This window comes from Mus caroli, chromosome 14 (assembly GCF_900094665.2).
Source record: "Mus caroli chromosome 14, CAROLI_EIJ_v1.1, whole genome shotgun sequence".
NCBI classification, from domain to species: domain Eukaryota; kingdom Metazoa; phylum Chordata; class Mammalia; order Rodentia; family Muridae; genus Mus; species Mus caroli.
In genome coordinates, this window is record NC_034583.1 from 36,888,307 (window position 1) to 36,903,834 (window position 15,528).

The following is a 15,528-nucleotide window of genomic DNA, read 5'->3' on the forward strand; positions in this document are numbered from 1 at the left end:
AAGATGGACATGGGAGAGTCCACTTTGAGTGGCTGTGTGGAGGATGCTACTGGCCTGCAGTTTATAGACTGAAAGAAAACTAGAGGAGTTTGACACCCACTGCATCCATGCCCTACAAAGCTTAGCAATGGAGTGGATAGCTTCTGCTGTGGGAAATGAGCCCGTAGGCCTCCCAAATGGATTCTGCTTCCCCCGTATTTTGCTAGAAAACCCCTCCAGTCCCCAGGCCAGAAGCATGGTGAGCTAAGTTATGAGAAGCAAGGTGTATTCCATAAATAATCTTTCCGTTGCTTTTTCTTTTTACCTGACTCCTGGGCAAACCTTTCTTTCTCAGCACACTCTCTTTTCCTGCATGAAATACACTTTTTCTAGTAGTATACCCTTGCCTACATTGTCTGTCAGGCTGGACTGAGAAAACCAGAAACACTGCTGCATTTTAAACTACTCTGTAACTATGGCAACAGATGATAAACAACTATTTATGCCAGCTTCATTGTGAAACTGGCCAATTACCAAAACACTCCCGGAATAAATCCTTCGAATGGGCCTTCATGGTTAACTGACTGTGGAAAGACGAATGTGAACAATCTATTAACAGATTCTTCAAGATTGAGCCTCAGTAGAGAACACTTAAGTGCCATTTGTTTTCCATCTGGGGCCACAAATATGACTCTAGAGGATTGCAAGAACAGTTCCTGTTTTGTTTTGTTAGGATTGCTTAAGCAAGTCGTTGTTATAGGAAGGCAAAGGCCACTCTGTGGTGTGCACGGTTCCATTTCTTGGATGGATAAGTTTGCTTTTCAGTTCCTTCCAGTTTTTGTCCCACCTTTGTTGGGCATCTTTCTGGATGCTTTGTGTTTTGTTTTGTTTTGTTTTGTTTTAAAGGAAAACAACAACCTCTCTCATATTCTTACTTCAAGTTGTCTTGATGTTTTTGTGCCTCCTCCACACCTCACAGGGCTGGACTCTCTTAACCTCAGTTTGGTGAGTTCCTGTTACCCCAGTCTTATTAAACTGGTTCCCAGCCTTCTGCTAGGGCTAAAGGCTTCAGAGCTGAAGTCAGAGGCACTGCAACTTCCAACCCATAGGAAGGAAGACCTTATGGGCCAGCTCAGGGTGAGCGCTGGGAACGCCCCCAGGTCCCTCTGTCAGTGTGTGTCTGCCCTGCCTGGCCCCTCGGCAGCAGCTCGCAAGCAATCTAAATTGCTTTCCTGGATTCCACTACTGGACTTGCCCCCTGAAGGCGCTGGAGGGAGCAGCTGCTCTGGCAAGCACCCCTTGCTAGGGCAGGTGAGGCACAGAAGCATCGAGAGCGACCGGATATTGTAGGGAAGAGGCCACTGTGCGCACAGGCAGGAGACCCAAACAAGTCTGTCCTTGGTGCGAGTTGGGGGCCGGAAGGGAGCTCTGGATTTCGGTCCCTCCCCTTTTCCCTGCTCTGTCTTGGAGCCCTGGGGCCATCAGACCCTCCGACTGTCTGGTACCTGCCTGGAAGAGATACCATCTCTCCACACCCTCCACCATGGACAATTTTCTTAATGACTCCAAGCTAATGGAGGACTGCAAGAGTCGTCAGTGGCTCCTTTCGGGGGAAAGCCCAGCCATCAGCTCGGTGATGTTCTCGGCCGGGGTTCTGGGGAATCTCATCGCACTGGCACTGTTGGCGCGCCGCTGGCGTGGGGACACCGGGTGTAGCGCCGGCAGCAGGACCTCTATCTCCTTGTTTCACGTGCTGGTAACGGAATTGGTGCTCACTGACCTGCTGGGGACCTGCCTCATCAGCCCGGTGGTGCTGGCTTCATATTCAAGAAACCAGACCCTGGTGGCCCTGGCTCCCGAAAGTCGCGCGTGTACCTATTTCGCTTTCACTATGACCTTCTTTAGTCTGGCCACGATGCTCATGCTCTTCGCTATGGCCCTGGAACGCTACCTCTCCATCGGGTACCCTTACTTCTACAGGCGCCACTTATCGCGCCGCGGGGGTCTGGCGGTGCTGCCTGTCATCTATGGGGTCTCCTTGCTCTTCTGTTCCCTGCCGCTGCTCAACTACGGGGAGTACGTCCAGTACTGTCCTGGGACATGGTGCTTTATCCAGCACGGGAGGACTGCATACCTTCAGCTGTACGCCACGATGCTCCTGCTGCTTATCGTGGCTGTGCTCGCCTGCAACATCAGCGTTATCCTCAACCTCATTCGCATGCACCGTCGGAGCAGAAGAAGCCGCTGCGGATTGTCTGGAAGTAGCCTAAGAGGCCCTGGATCTCGCAGGAGAGGAGAGAGGACTTCGATGGCAGAGGAGACAGACCACCTCATTCTCCTGGCCATTATGACCATCACCTTCGCCATATGCTCCTTGCCTTTCACAGTAAGTCACTTTTGTTTCCACAGCCCAGCAAGCAGCCCGCGCAGCCTGCTCAAACTCCTCTCACCCCACCCTTTCCACCTTCAGGCACAGCCTGGATGGGAAACGTCCTAATTGACAAAGGTCAATTGCCTTCCCCTTTCTTTTTCACCTTACCCACTTCCTTCCTTCCTCCTCCTGTCTTTGCATATGACTGTTGCTACTTAGCACTTCTTCTAAGAACCTGCTTGGTCCCTTCCCTGGGTTGGTAACTGAAGAGGAGGGAGTCCCTTCCAAGATAGGATGCTGTCAATGTTATAATCTGATCACTGGGGCCCACTTTGCTTGAGGCTCCTTCTCTTGGTGCTTTCATTTCTCCTGAGCAAAATGTAGTTGTCAACCCACAGCATTCAGATGGCCCTTGGTGTAGAAGGTTACAGCCTCTTTCATTTGACTTTAGGAACATTAAGTTACAAAATAGTCTCTTGATGTCACTATCAGGAGCACACATAGATGCTCCTTATTCTGTAGCTGTGCACTTTGTGAGCACATAGATAAATGCAGTAACAGCTGGAACATCTCAGGGATGAGGGAAAAGGTTGCCTGGGGAACTGAGGCAGGGCCAGGATAGAAACATGGGTGTTGCCCAGTTAGAGGCAGCATTGATAGTGAGTTCTGAAATAAATGCTGAGCTGCTAAAGCCTAATGTGGATGCACAGCCAAAGTTGGAGCCTTCTGGTCCCTCATGAAGAGCTATAGAAGGGGGGGTGGGGTGGGAAAGGATGGCATGGACAGTGTCTAGTCAGAGATCTGACTTGTAGAAGCTGAAGAAATAGCTCTTCTCTGTTTCTCATGGATGTTTCTGATTGGTGCCATCTATTCTTCCTCAAGGGGAAAGGGGTGCAGATCAGAACCCTGTCACCGAGGGACTGCCCTTCTCAGCTGTGCGCTGCTCCCCATTGCCCTCACACTTGTCCCTCTCTTCCCTCCTCTGCCACAGCAGATGGTCTGAACTGGCAAGTTATACTTAGTGGGCAATGCAATGGAGCTGGTCACACTGCCCTCTTAAATAACGAATTGGACTGTGGAAGCTGGCATCTCCATAGCTACTCCAGAAGGAGAGTTTGTGTTGGGGAATGTTGTGATTTAACCAGAACGTGGCTCCTGTGCTTTTGTGTTTGATGGGTGGAGTGTTTTATGTTTGGGGCCACATTAGCTTTTGGAGGTGTGGCTAGGATGCTGACCATTATCTCTAAAAGAAAGCACTTCTAGTCTCACTAAACAAGACTCCAACCATTCTTCAATGTGTCTGTCTTAGACTGCTTGGAATTAGGATGTCTGCTCTAAGAACTTGATCTGTTATTTGTAAGTAAATGTATAAAAGTACCAGGAGCTACTTATGTAGCCTGAGAATGGGCTCCGTGCTGGCCCAAACACTTATACAAAGGATTGTTTCTCCATTCCTAATCCACTGAAAAGAAGCTAGTGGACAGAAAAATGGCTCCTCTTCAACTGGAAAACTTGGTAAACTATATTGTAAAAAATAAAAGCTGTGACTTTCAGCAGCTCTCCTGTGCTCTTGTAGAGTGTTGCCTTTAATCGTGAAGGATCAATCATTGCCATATATACTCCCCTCCTTACATCGCTACTGTAGTTTCCCCTCCCTCCTCTGCTCCCAGATCCTTCTGCCACCTCCCTTCTACCCCTTCCTCCCAACCATCCCTCCTCTGTTTCTCTTCAGAAAAGGACAGGCCTCCCCTATGGATATCAACGATACAGAATACATATCAAGTTGCAGTAAGTAATACCCCTTGTATTAAGGCCAGATGAGGCAACCCAGTAGGAGAGGGGGTCCCAAAAGCAGGCAGATTCAGAGACAGCCCTTACTCCCACTTTTAGGAGTCCCACAAGAAAACCAAGCTACACAAGCTATACAACATACATGCATAAGACTTATGTCAGTTCCATGCCAGCTCCTGGTTGTCCATTCAGTGGCTCTAAGCCCCAGTAAATCCAGGTTTGTTGATTTTGTGGGTTTTCTTATTATCCTCTCCCTTTTAATATCAGTCCAGACATGACCCCAGAATTGCCAAAAGAAAGGACTTCACACCAAAATTCTCTTAGAAAGGATGAGGAAGTCAAGCTTGCTTTGAAGTTCTGCTCTTGTTCAGTTTCTTTTTGTGGTTGGTAGGGGGAGGGGCACACCGAGAAAGTTTTAAATGGATTTTACACCAAACCATCCCTTAGAATGGACACCATCAGCAAGCCGTGCTCTAGGTTTGCTTCTGCCAAGCCCATGGCAGAGATTCCCAATGAGCAGAGAGAACCCCACTATGAGTATAGCAGAAGGCCAATACCCTGCCTTGCCTTGGGGATCACCACAACATCACAGCTACACAAACTACAGATAATCCAGGAGGCGCAGTATCAAACTGAAGCCTCACATCATCTCTCCTGAAAATAAATAAATAAATAAAATCAACTTTGCCCATGGACAACTTTTATTTTGATAGTATGTTATCTTTCCACCCCATACCGTGTTAAGCTTTAGGAAATACTGGGCTATTCTGCTGTATTACTTCAGGGATGATATGACAGTTCAAAACTCATGGCTAATGTTCACACATTAGCCATGTTCTTTGACCTCCCAAGTTCTTTGACCCTACTTGGGCCACACTAAAATATGACCAATGCAGATCTCCCACTTGAGTAGGAACCCTTTGCACAAAAGGAGGGTGAGGCTCACAAATGCACTCAGGCACTTGATTTTTTTAGCACCATCAATAAGCAATCAACGAACACCACAAATATGAGATACACATGTTGAAGCTATACGTGCTAAAAATGAAACCAAAAACGTTTATTTTAATTACATATTTGTTTAATTCAATCTACCGGAATAGTATCAATAATAAAACAAAAGTTATTCATGTAAAATATTTGCTCAGATATTCTCCCTAATTATCTTTCTCATATTCTCAAACATAGCAGCAAACCATCATTTTCCTCCCGTTTTTTACTCAGAATAGCAAGAACTGTTTTCTGAGTTCCTGAAAGTGAGTCAGACCTCTGGACAGCAAGGAGAAACCTTCACAGCCACAGCTGGTGGAACCCTGGTCAATTCTGCAGCTCTCTGGCAAAAGCTGGAAGCTGGGACTTAGGAAATCGAGAATTGGTAGAGAACAACTAGTGGCATTCCCCCTTCCAGGTTACGAACGGAGTAGAATTGCTTCTTCCTTCTAGGATGTCAGTCTAGGACCTCCCAAATTCAGAAACTAAAACTCTTAAAATGAAAAGAAAAAAATTTCCCAGTACCCTAACGAAAAGTCAAGTCCAGCCTCATGCATGTAGCATTACTGTGACCCCGAAAGACTCGGAGTCTGGGTGTTTACTTTTACCTCAATTCATTATTTTCTCCATGACCTCCAAGACATTTAATATGATTCCCATAATGCAGACGAATCAAGTAACTTCCTCCCGGGCCTACAGTGAGGGAGCCGCAGAGCTAGGGTGGGAAGTCAGAAGCCCCGAGGTCACTATGTATTAGTAGCAATGATGACCAGAAGAAATTCCGCCTTTCAGGGGAAACACGGGAGGAGACCCGACCATGCTCTCACAAGAGAATTTTAGCAGTATTGTAAATATTTGGACCACCTTGTCTCTTTATACCAACTTACTAGTTTTAAAAATAAATCAGTAGGGACTTTTTTTCTCCGTGTTATTTCAATCATGTTCCATTTTCCCTCAGTCTTGCGACATGTAACCCTGGGACTGAGATTTTAGGAGATTGCTCTAGTAAATGCTAGCTTATATCAAGATACAATCGGATTGCCCCTCACATAAAACCTTTATGTGATGCCCATAAAATATTTCTTTAGTGATTAGAAAAGCATGTGGTGTTTAGGAAATGACATTACTTTGACTGCCCAGTATGAAATCACGCATGAGACCAACAACATAGACCAAACTGTTTATTCACTAAATGAGCAGCATATAAATTAATTTCTCATGTCAATCAGCTATTGTCATCATTTCACAGTGATAAATAGAAACTCCTTTTTTTTCCAGAAAAGGAACAGAATGTGGGAAACAATAAGCCCTCCAGCCTTGTCTCAGATCCTGCTTGTGTCTCCATCCCACCCACATTCACTCACTTTCTCAGCCCTTGGCTAACTGTGGTTAGTTTCTGATCATTCTAAACTGTTCTCCACATGCCATTAGGATAAAGTGCTTATGCCTTTTATTCAGTTCTGAAATTTCAAGAGCCTACCATTGGCTCATTCTAAAAATATCTTCATCTTCACAAATTCTCCATGGTTAGAATTTCTAAGTAAATCTGATTAGTGGAAATTCAATCTTTACACTATAGAAAACGTTGAAGTAAACAGTCCCGGAGTTTCCTGTTCGTTCCTGCTGTTTCTTGTGTAAAATGTCATGTAAATGGATGGTGAAAGTCTAGTATGAAATTAGCAAATCACAAGGATATGAACTATAAAAGTTTAGGTAGTGAGTAAAAAACAAAAAAGCCAGTCTGTGATGGCTCATACCTCTAACCCCAGCACTCAGGAGGCAAAAGTAGGTGGACCTATGAGTTCAAGGCCAACCCCTCTGCAGAGCTAGTTCCAGGACATCCTGGGTTACTCAGAGAATTCTTGTCTCAAAAAACAAAAACAAAAGAAGCTCAGGTAGAGATAAAAGAGAAACTTACACATCTCTGGGTGCCCACATGGAACTGATTGTGATGATATAGAAGTGAATGCTTGTGAACAACTGGAATGCCCTTTGTCATTGAGACATCACTAGTGATGTATTTGACCATTGTTGGCAGCATTTAAATGCACATTTCCTTTTAAGAGAACATTCCTTTGTGTGCGTGATTTCAGTTGGTATCTTTTACTTCACCAATTTGCTAATGTCCCATGGTGCCTGTAAGTAAAGACACAGATAGGATGGTTTTTGATATGCAGTAAGCATGAAGCATCATCTGTTTCCCAACACAGAATTTGAGCTTTATAAGTTCACCTTCAGTTAAGTGGATCTTCACTGTTGTTTCAGACCAGGTCTTCCGCTTAACAAACAAACAAACAAACAAACAAACAAACCAATCAATAGCCCCTCACAGTATGAACTTAGAAACAAGTCAACACCATGATTCAGGAATGCAGTCAACAGTTCCTTTTCCAGGTAGAGGCACAGTTAATCTGCAACTTGTTCTACTTCCTTGGCCTCTCCTATCCTCTGTTTTGAGTTTCTGACCAACAGTCCTCATCCAGATCTGGAACCGAAGTCTACTGCGTCTCAACTAAGTCTACTGCATCTCAACTAAGTCTACTGCATCTAAACTAAGTTTACTGCATCTCAACTCCCATCACTGGGCTTCACTAAGCTGCACTTTTCTGGCGGCATTTTACTCCCTAAAATTGTTCCATAAATTAAAACCAGAGTTAGGCATTCTGAAATTAGGACATATGTGATGAATAGGGCCTGAAAAGGGGAAAGAGGACCTAGGGAAGGCTGAGACTCCCTGTGCTGATTTCTGCTCCGTGGATGGTGCATGTGGTGCTGCCCAGGCTGTGACTGAGCTTGCTGTCTCTCAGTCAGGAAGCTGAAGGCAAGGGAAATTTCTAGTGTAGCAGGGAGAACCAGGGAAAAGTCTCAGACCCAGCAGGCAGAGTCAGCAGGTGAAGAAAGGCTTTTATTAGGGGTGAGGAAGCACACATAGAAAGCCAATACACAGAGAAAAGACCCTCTGCAAAGCACAGGGGAGCTCCCTCTCCCAGAGGCTGGGTTTAAGGGTCTGTGAAGGAATTTCCTCCCCTAATGTAGTGTTTGTTAGTTTGGACAGAGACAGGGAGGCTGGTCTGTCCACAAGTGTGGTGTAAACATGTCCAGATCCAGCCTTGAACTTGTCTAGCTGGTCCTTCAGAATGTGCATGTGGGGAAAGACAACTCTTTAGGCCTTTGTCTTCAGTCACATTTATGAAGAAAAAACTGGAAGTTTGCCAGCCTTACTTACTATTTATTTGTGACTCCTTTCCCTGTCTGTCTACCTATCAGAGACCTGTCTGACTCCCTCCTAGCCTCTCACATAGATCACTTCAAAAGCCACCTGCAGACTAGGATTAGAGGATTCCGAGTGAATGGCTCATACTGACCATCATTTCCTTAGAGCTCTAGATGTTAGCACTGGGCCTTCATTTCAGTTCCCAGATGCACAGTGCCAAGGCCATGATCATTCTGGAGCCATAATGATACCCCAGTTGTTCTTATGATGTAGCATAGACATCAGGTCACTTTCCATGTACCATAGACATGTTTAGGAAGAAAATATTTCTTTAAAGCATGGTCCCATCCCCCCCCCATTTTTTTTTAATTTAATTGTGGAAAGCCTGCAATTAGGACACCACAATATCATTCAGAAGGTGGAAGAACTCATCAAGTGCTGCCAGCAAGTTAGCTGACGGGAAGTATTGATAAGAAAAAAAGTCACAGGTTTTCCATCTCTAAACAGAAGAGTGAGAGCCACAGGCCTTCATCAAACCCTTCAACAAAAGTGTCTGCATGCATCATGTCCATGTAGTCACCTGTGAATCTCACATGAAGCTTTTGCATCAAAGCCTTTCTAAGGAGGAATCAGAATACTGTCTAGGGACTGGCATTGAAACTGGAGCCGTACCTCAGCAGTCTGATTCCATATACAAAGTAACTACACTTTTAAACCTTGGCTTCCTCCTCTCTAAAAGGAGTCTGCATTCCATAGGGAGGTTTTAAGCCCTCAAAGTCCATGCCTTGGCCAAGACTGAATAAGTCAAAGAAGCAATGTAACTGAATGTATTAAGTCTCCCCTGGGGATTTCACAGATGAGCCCAATAAAGTGCTCATTCACGCTAAGATTCTGAACCCACTTAATATCAGATAAAATATAGGAAAGTAGTTTAAATGACAGTCCCTGGACACTGCCAAGATGAAACTTTCCATGGATGCTTGCCTCGGACATGGCTGAAACAGAAGATGGCCATCTGTGCCACCGGATATGTGTCTCACCTTTGTTGTCTTTGCAAAACCTGTTGTAGGGCTGGGGCTCAAGCAGTTAGCTCACATAACACATTAGACTAGCACCTGGTATCCTTCTCACAGCAAGTATATTGGTACTGTATGCCAGAGGCCCATGTGTTCCCACCAATCTCTGAATTTGAACTTTAGAACATCACCAATATATCACTCAGTAATTCCTGTGTCTCCCATATGTCAGCTGTTTGTTAAGAACCAAGGGTGATCTCTAGGGAAGGAGTAAGTTCACCTACATGGAGATTCACACTTTCAGTTTGGAGGCAGGTGATGGTGATAGGTACTTTTTTTTTTATGTTTAAATCAGTCAAGAGCATTTCCAAGAGGAGACTCATGGGAAATCCAGCCAAGGCCGATATATCTGTCAGGATGCAGAAGAGGGATGATAGGGTCTGTTCTGTGGCCTTTATTAGGGTTTCTACAGGAAAGACATGTCAAGATAAAAGGATTATGATTGGCAAACTTGTATAATTGTGGCAGGTTGTCAGCTACAGGTTGGTCCTTAGTTGACTGGTAACAGAGCCCGGACCATGAAGGAGGAGAACATTACTATGGGTTATGGGTTCTGTAGATGAGGTAGGTCTCAGAACTAACTGGTTAGTAATGTCTATAGCAAAGACATACTCCCTGTTGAGTCCTTTGTTGATTGCAGTAATTACTCATTCCAAGAAGGGGCATCTCCCCAGCCACAGACTTTTAGATATCTAAACCTCAGAATAGAGTTGGGAGTATAGCTCAGTGGTAGAATGCATGCCAAGCACAAGTGAGGCACTAAGTTCAAGACTGAGCAAGGCAAAGAAAAACATTCATATCATAAAATATCATAATATAAAAAATTATACTTACATGAGCATTGAATGAATGTACTTAGTGGCACTAAATTGTGCATTGGAAGTGCTAAAATGGGCCGGATGTGGTGGCACATGCCTTTAATCCCAGCACTTGGGAGGCAGAGGCAGGTGGGTTTCTGAGTTCGAGGCCAGCCTGGTCTACAAAGTGAGTTCCAGGACAGCCAGGGCTACACAGAGAAACCCTGTCTCAAAAAACAAAACAACAACAACAACAACAAAAACACAACAAAAACAACAACAAAAAAGTGCTAAAATGGGCTCTGTGCCCAGAGCTGATCCTGTGCCACATACCCAAATACTGCCAGGAGAGAGCTGGTCTCCAAGGAGTGCCGACACACCTGTGAACACAGGTAAGACCGCCACTTCTGTTCAAATTCCTGGTCCAAGAGGAACTCTTCCAGAGCCATCAGGGCAAGGAACAGCCAGGGACAGGATCTTTCTGGTTTCTGTCTGCACCCTGTAGCTGACCCTATACCACAGCTCTCCATACCCAAATTCCTCCCAGAAAGAACTGGTCTCCCAGGAGTACTGACACACAGGCTTGCAGGAGGGACAAGCCACACAGTCAGAGACAGCAAGACCAGCTAACATCAGAGATGATCAGATGGCAAGAGGCAAGGGCAAGAATATAAACAACAGAAACCAAGGCTATTTGGCATCATCAGAACCCAGTTCTCCCACCATAGCGAGTCCTGGATATCCCAACACTCAAAAAAAGCAAGACTCTGATTTAAAATCACATTTCAAGATTATGATAGAGAACTTTAAGAAGGACATAAATAACTCCCTTAAAGAAATACTGAAGAACATGGTTAAACAGGTAGAAGCCCTAAAAAAAGAAACACAAAAATCCCTTAAAGAATTACAGGAAAACACAACCAAACAGGTGAAGGAATTGAACAAAACCATCCAGGATCTAAAAATGGAAATAGAACCAATAAAAAAGAATCACAAAGGAAGACAGCCCTGGAAATAGAAAACCTAGAAAAGAGGTCAGGAATCAACAAAATACAAGAGATAGAAGAGAGAACCTCAGGTGCAGAAGATACCATAGAGAACATTGATACAACAGTCAAAGAAAATGCAAAATGTACAAAGCTCCTAATCCAAAACATCCAGGAAATTCAGGACACAATGAGAAGACCAAACCTAAGGATAATAGGTATAGAAGAGAATGAAGATTCCCAATTTTAAGGGCCAGTAAATATCTTCAACAAAATTATAGAAGAAAACTTCCCTATCCTAAAGAAAGAGATGCCCATGAACATCTACAAGAAGCCTACAGAACTCCAAATAGATTGGCCAGAAAAGAAATTCCTCCTGTCACCTAATAGTCAAAACACCAAATACACTAAATAAAGAACTAATATTAAAAGCAGTAAGGGGAAAAGGTCAAATAATATATAAAGGCAGACCTGTCAGTATTACACCAGACTTATCACCAGAGACTATGAAAGCTAGAAGATCCTGGGCAGATATAATACAGACCCTAAGAGAACACAAATGCTAGCCCAGGCTACTATACCCAGCAAAACTCTCAATTACCATAGATGGAGAAACCAAGATATTCCATGACAAAAAGAAATTTACACAAGATCTTTACACAAACCCAGTTCTTCAAGGGATAATAAATGGAAAACTCCAACACAAGGAGTTTAACTACAGCCTAGAAAAAGGAAGAAAATAATCTTTTTTTTTTAACAAGCCCAAAAGAAGATAGCCTCACAAACATAAAAATAAAAGAAAAAATAACAGGAAGCAACAGTCACTATTTCTTAATATCTCTTAATATCAATGGACTCAGTTCCCCAATGAAAGTTCTAAAATGGTATGTTTTTATGTTATGTGGATTTCAACAAAACTTAAAATAACATTGAATCCAGACTGCACAACAGCAAACATATAAACTCCAGTAAGAAGTTTTTAAAAGTGAAGGAGAGGCAGAAGACAAAGCTCCCATTAAAAGCCTAGAGTGTTAAAGGTGTCTGAAGTCAGCCTCTCTTTGAAATGTAAAAGAATTGAATCATCTCCTACAAAGTATTGGCTACCCTCTAAAATGCATATTTTAGGCAATTCTAAAACTTGCCCACCATAGTGGATAAAAGTGAAAAGAAACAGCATAGATTTCTCCATCTCTGAGCCAATTCTCACATCTCGTTATCCTGTTACACTCTACAAGATTAGAAACAATGATGTAGGTTATCCTGTGCTGCAAACCTGGCTCATCTCCATGGGTGGAGCTGGGAGACTGAGGATGCTGAACCCCATCCTCGGAGCTTGCCTTGCATGGTCAACTCACCATTACTGTCTCCCCTGATAAAGAAGATCGGAGACAGCTATGGGTTTTTCTACAATGGAGTGTTATTATCTGTGCATACAGTGTGTGGGTGTGTATTTTAATCTATCAGAATTATACACACTATTACTGAATGATTCCCTCAAAACTCCCCTCCTGAACACATCATACTGAACACTTTGCATCCATAGTAATGTGACAGACTAGAAGACTGCATTACATTGCATTGCATTACACAGCCCCACCTAACCCTTCTCTGAGCTCTGGAAAGCCCACAGTCAATTCTTCTTTTTCCTTACTCATCTGCCAACTCTTTTCTCCACTCATTATGCCAAGATTCTCTGGCATAAACACCTCTGGCTGCCAAACCTTTCTGCTATTGTCTTAACATAAGCAACCCAAAGATGACTGCCTTTCTCTCTCCCTAGAATTTGTTTAGCACATCCAGTTCCCAGATGCTGTGGAGGGAGTACCAGGGTAAAGGGAAGAGATTATTTTGGGAAAAGAGTGTTGGGGAAGAAGTGGATGGTTTCCCTAAGTCACAGACGAGGCCAGAAGGTCCCTGGAGCATTAAGAATAAGTGTGTTAGTAAAATGATGAGGTGTGATCCACATTTGGACTCCTTTCTGTAGGCTGGAATGAAGAATCATGGCTACCAAGTATGTACTGTTCCCTGACCAAATCGCTGCATTGAGTCAGATGAGAGTACCAATACCAGTTTGAAAATCCTGATCTACATATAAGGATTTATATTCACTTCTCAGAGTTTAGGACACCATTCTGAAAGGCCGTACTGTCATTCTGACCTGGATGTAACACCAAGTGAATGTTGTACTAGCATTAGAAGTCATGAACTTGTACTCTTACTAGGCCACAAAACAGCCTTAGGTCCATGGCAAGTTCCCTGAGTCTTTGCTGCCCCTGTGTTCTCACTGGTGAAATGAGGTCATAACTCACTTACTTTGTAGAGCACTGATTACATGCGCACTGTTGAAGCAACTAACATGTTGCTTACGATGAGCATCTGAAGTAGATGTGATATCACCTTCTTTTACACACTCACAAGTTTCTTGTCCATGATACCAAAGTTACACACAGAGTTAAATTCAAGCCCCAACGCTGTGATACTCAGAGCCAGTCCTCCAACTAACGTGCTCTGTTGCTCTCTTGTAGAACCGTCAGGTCAGGTATTTGGGAATGTAAAATGTTCTTAACATTCCCAGAACTTACTTCCTCATCTGTTACACTTCTCATTAGGACCTGGTGCATTTCACAACACACATATCAGGTAAACAGTAGCTACTAATACTATCACTGCTGGTATTATTAAAATACTCTATTTGTCAAGGCATGGTGGCTCACACCTGTAGTCCTATTTGGGGGGTAGGAGGTTATAGGCAGATCGTGTGTTTGGAGACAGTTTAGATTATATAATGAGACCATCTGAGGGAAAGCAGATTCTATTCTAGATGCCATCTCCCTCCATTCCCAGTGACAAGACTGAAAGTTTTCTGAGGTGTTCATTAATAGCAACCTTAGAAGACATGCTTTCTTAAAGTTCATGGGAAAAGGATGAGGATTTGTGTAGAGGCTTTCTTGCCACCCACCCTTTCATTGCCACTACCGCACAAAACAAGGCTTAATCTCAAGAAACCACAGAGTATCTAAGTTGGCTTGTTCACAGTGTAGACCTAACATCGTTTTCCTCTCTGCTTCTTTCAGATCTTTGCCTATATGGATGAAACCTCTTCCCTAAAAGAAAAGTGGGACCTCCGAGCTCTTCGGTTTTTATCAGTTAACTCTATAATTGATCCTTGGGTCTTCGCCATACTTAGGCCACCGGTCCTGAGATTAATGCGCTCAGTCCTCTGTTGTCGGACTTCACTGAGAACACAAGAAGCTCAGCAAACTTCCTGTTCTACCCAGTCCAGTGCCAGTAAACAGACTGACCTTTGTGGACAGTTGTGAGGATGCGCTTCACGAGGGAACCTCTGAAGAAGTCTTTAAATAGCCTCATTGGAGAAATGTAAAGGGCTGGAATAGAAACAGAATAACCTTGCCCTGAGAAGCAGATGAAACAGACTTTATGAGGTAGTTTGGGCTGCAGATGTGATGACAGAGCCCTTTGTGGAAAGTGTCAGAGGATATATAGTTCACATTATGTGACCTTTGAAGGACAATTGGCTGCGTCTAAGACCCAGTTGATTTAAGCTTTCCTGTTGAGTGACAAAGCATGTGGTTTTGTAATTCGTTTTAAAATGCTACATGGTTACTGTTTTAATTTTTATGTCACTGCTGTTATAAACGCAGTCAGACCAAATGAAACTCATTCTCTAGGAAGTCAACTCATGGAAGCGATGAAGCAACCAGAGCAGACAAGTTGCTGTCTCGTGATTGCTTAATGGACTCTTTATTTGGACCATGAAGTTGAATGCCCCTTTTACTGTGCGTGTTCATGTGGGAGTCCTCTCTGGTAACTACTGTGCCACCCTTAAAAGGATGCACTGATTTGGTTAATGCCAGTTAATCCTTTAGGAGCTCTGTCTTGTTGTCAGATTATTTATTCTGTCTTGTCTATTGTGAGAAGGCTACTGAAGAAAACTTCAGAAATTTGTGTCTCACAAAGGATTAATTAAAAAAATCAATTTTAGTGTTCTTCAGGTTTTTTTATAGAGGAAGAGTTTTCACAGTTGTATCTGAAATCAGATTTTAGGATCAAACTCTGAAAATTCAAGTCTATTTTTCAGGTTCTCTAGAATCCTTCTAGTGTTGGTACTAGACATAGCTAACATACACATACACTACAAGATGTTTGATTGTACCACGTCAAACTCTTTTGCCTGTATTTTTATTGAGGGAACATATTTTGATTCATACAACAGAAGAAATCATGTAACTGTGAGTCATATCTTATATTTCCAAACGTTTGGCATGGTGTAAACTCAGCATTAAAGTATTTCAGTGAGCGTGTA

General features: G+C 43.4%; 1 protein-coding gene across 1 annotated transcript; it reads left to right on the forward strand.

The window, feature by feature from the left end:
- Positions 1–675: 675 nt before the first annotated feature.
- Ptger2 (prostaglandin E receptor 2) lies at positions 676–15,206 on the forward strand. The gene is made up of 2 exons (XM_021182596.1): positions 676–2,365; positions 14,279–15,206. The coding sequence occupies exons 1-2, from the start codon at positions 1,523–1,525 to the stop codon at positions 14,522–14,524; spliced, it is 1,089 nt and encodes a 362-aa protein (XP_021038255.1). The 5' UTR covers positions 676–1,522; the 3' UTR covers positions 14,525–15,206.
- Positions 15,207–15,528: the final 322 nt, after the last annotated feature.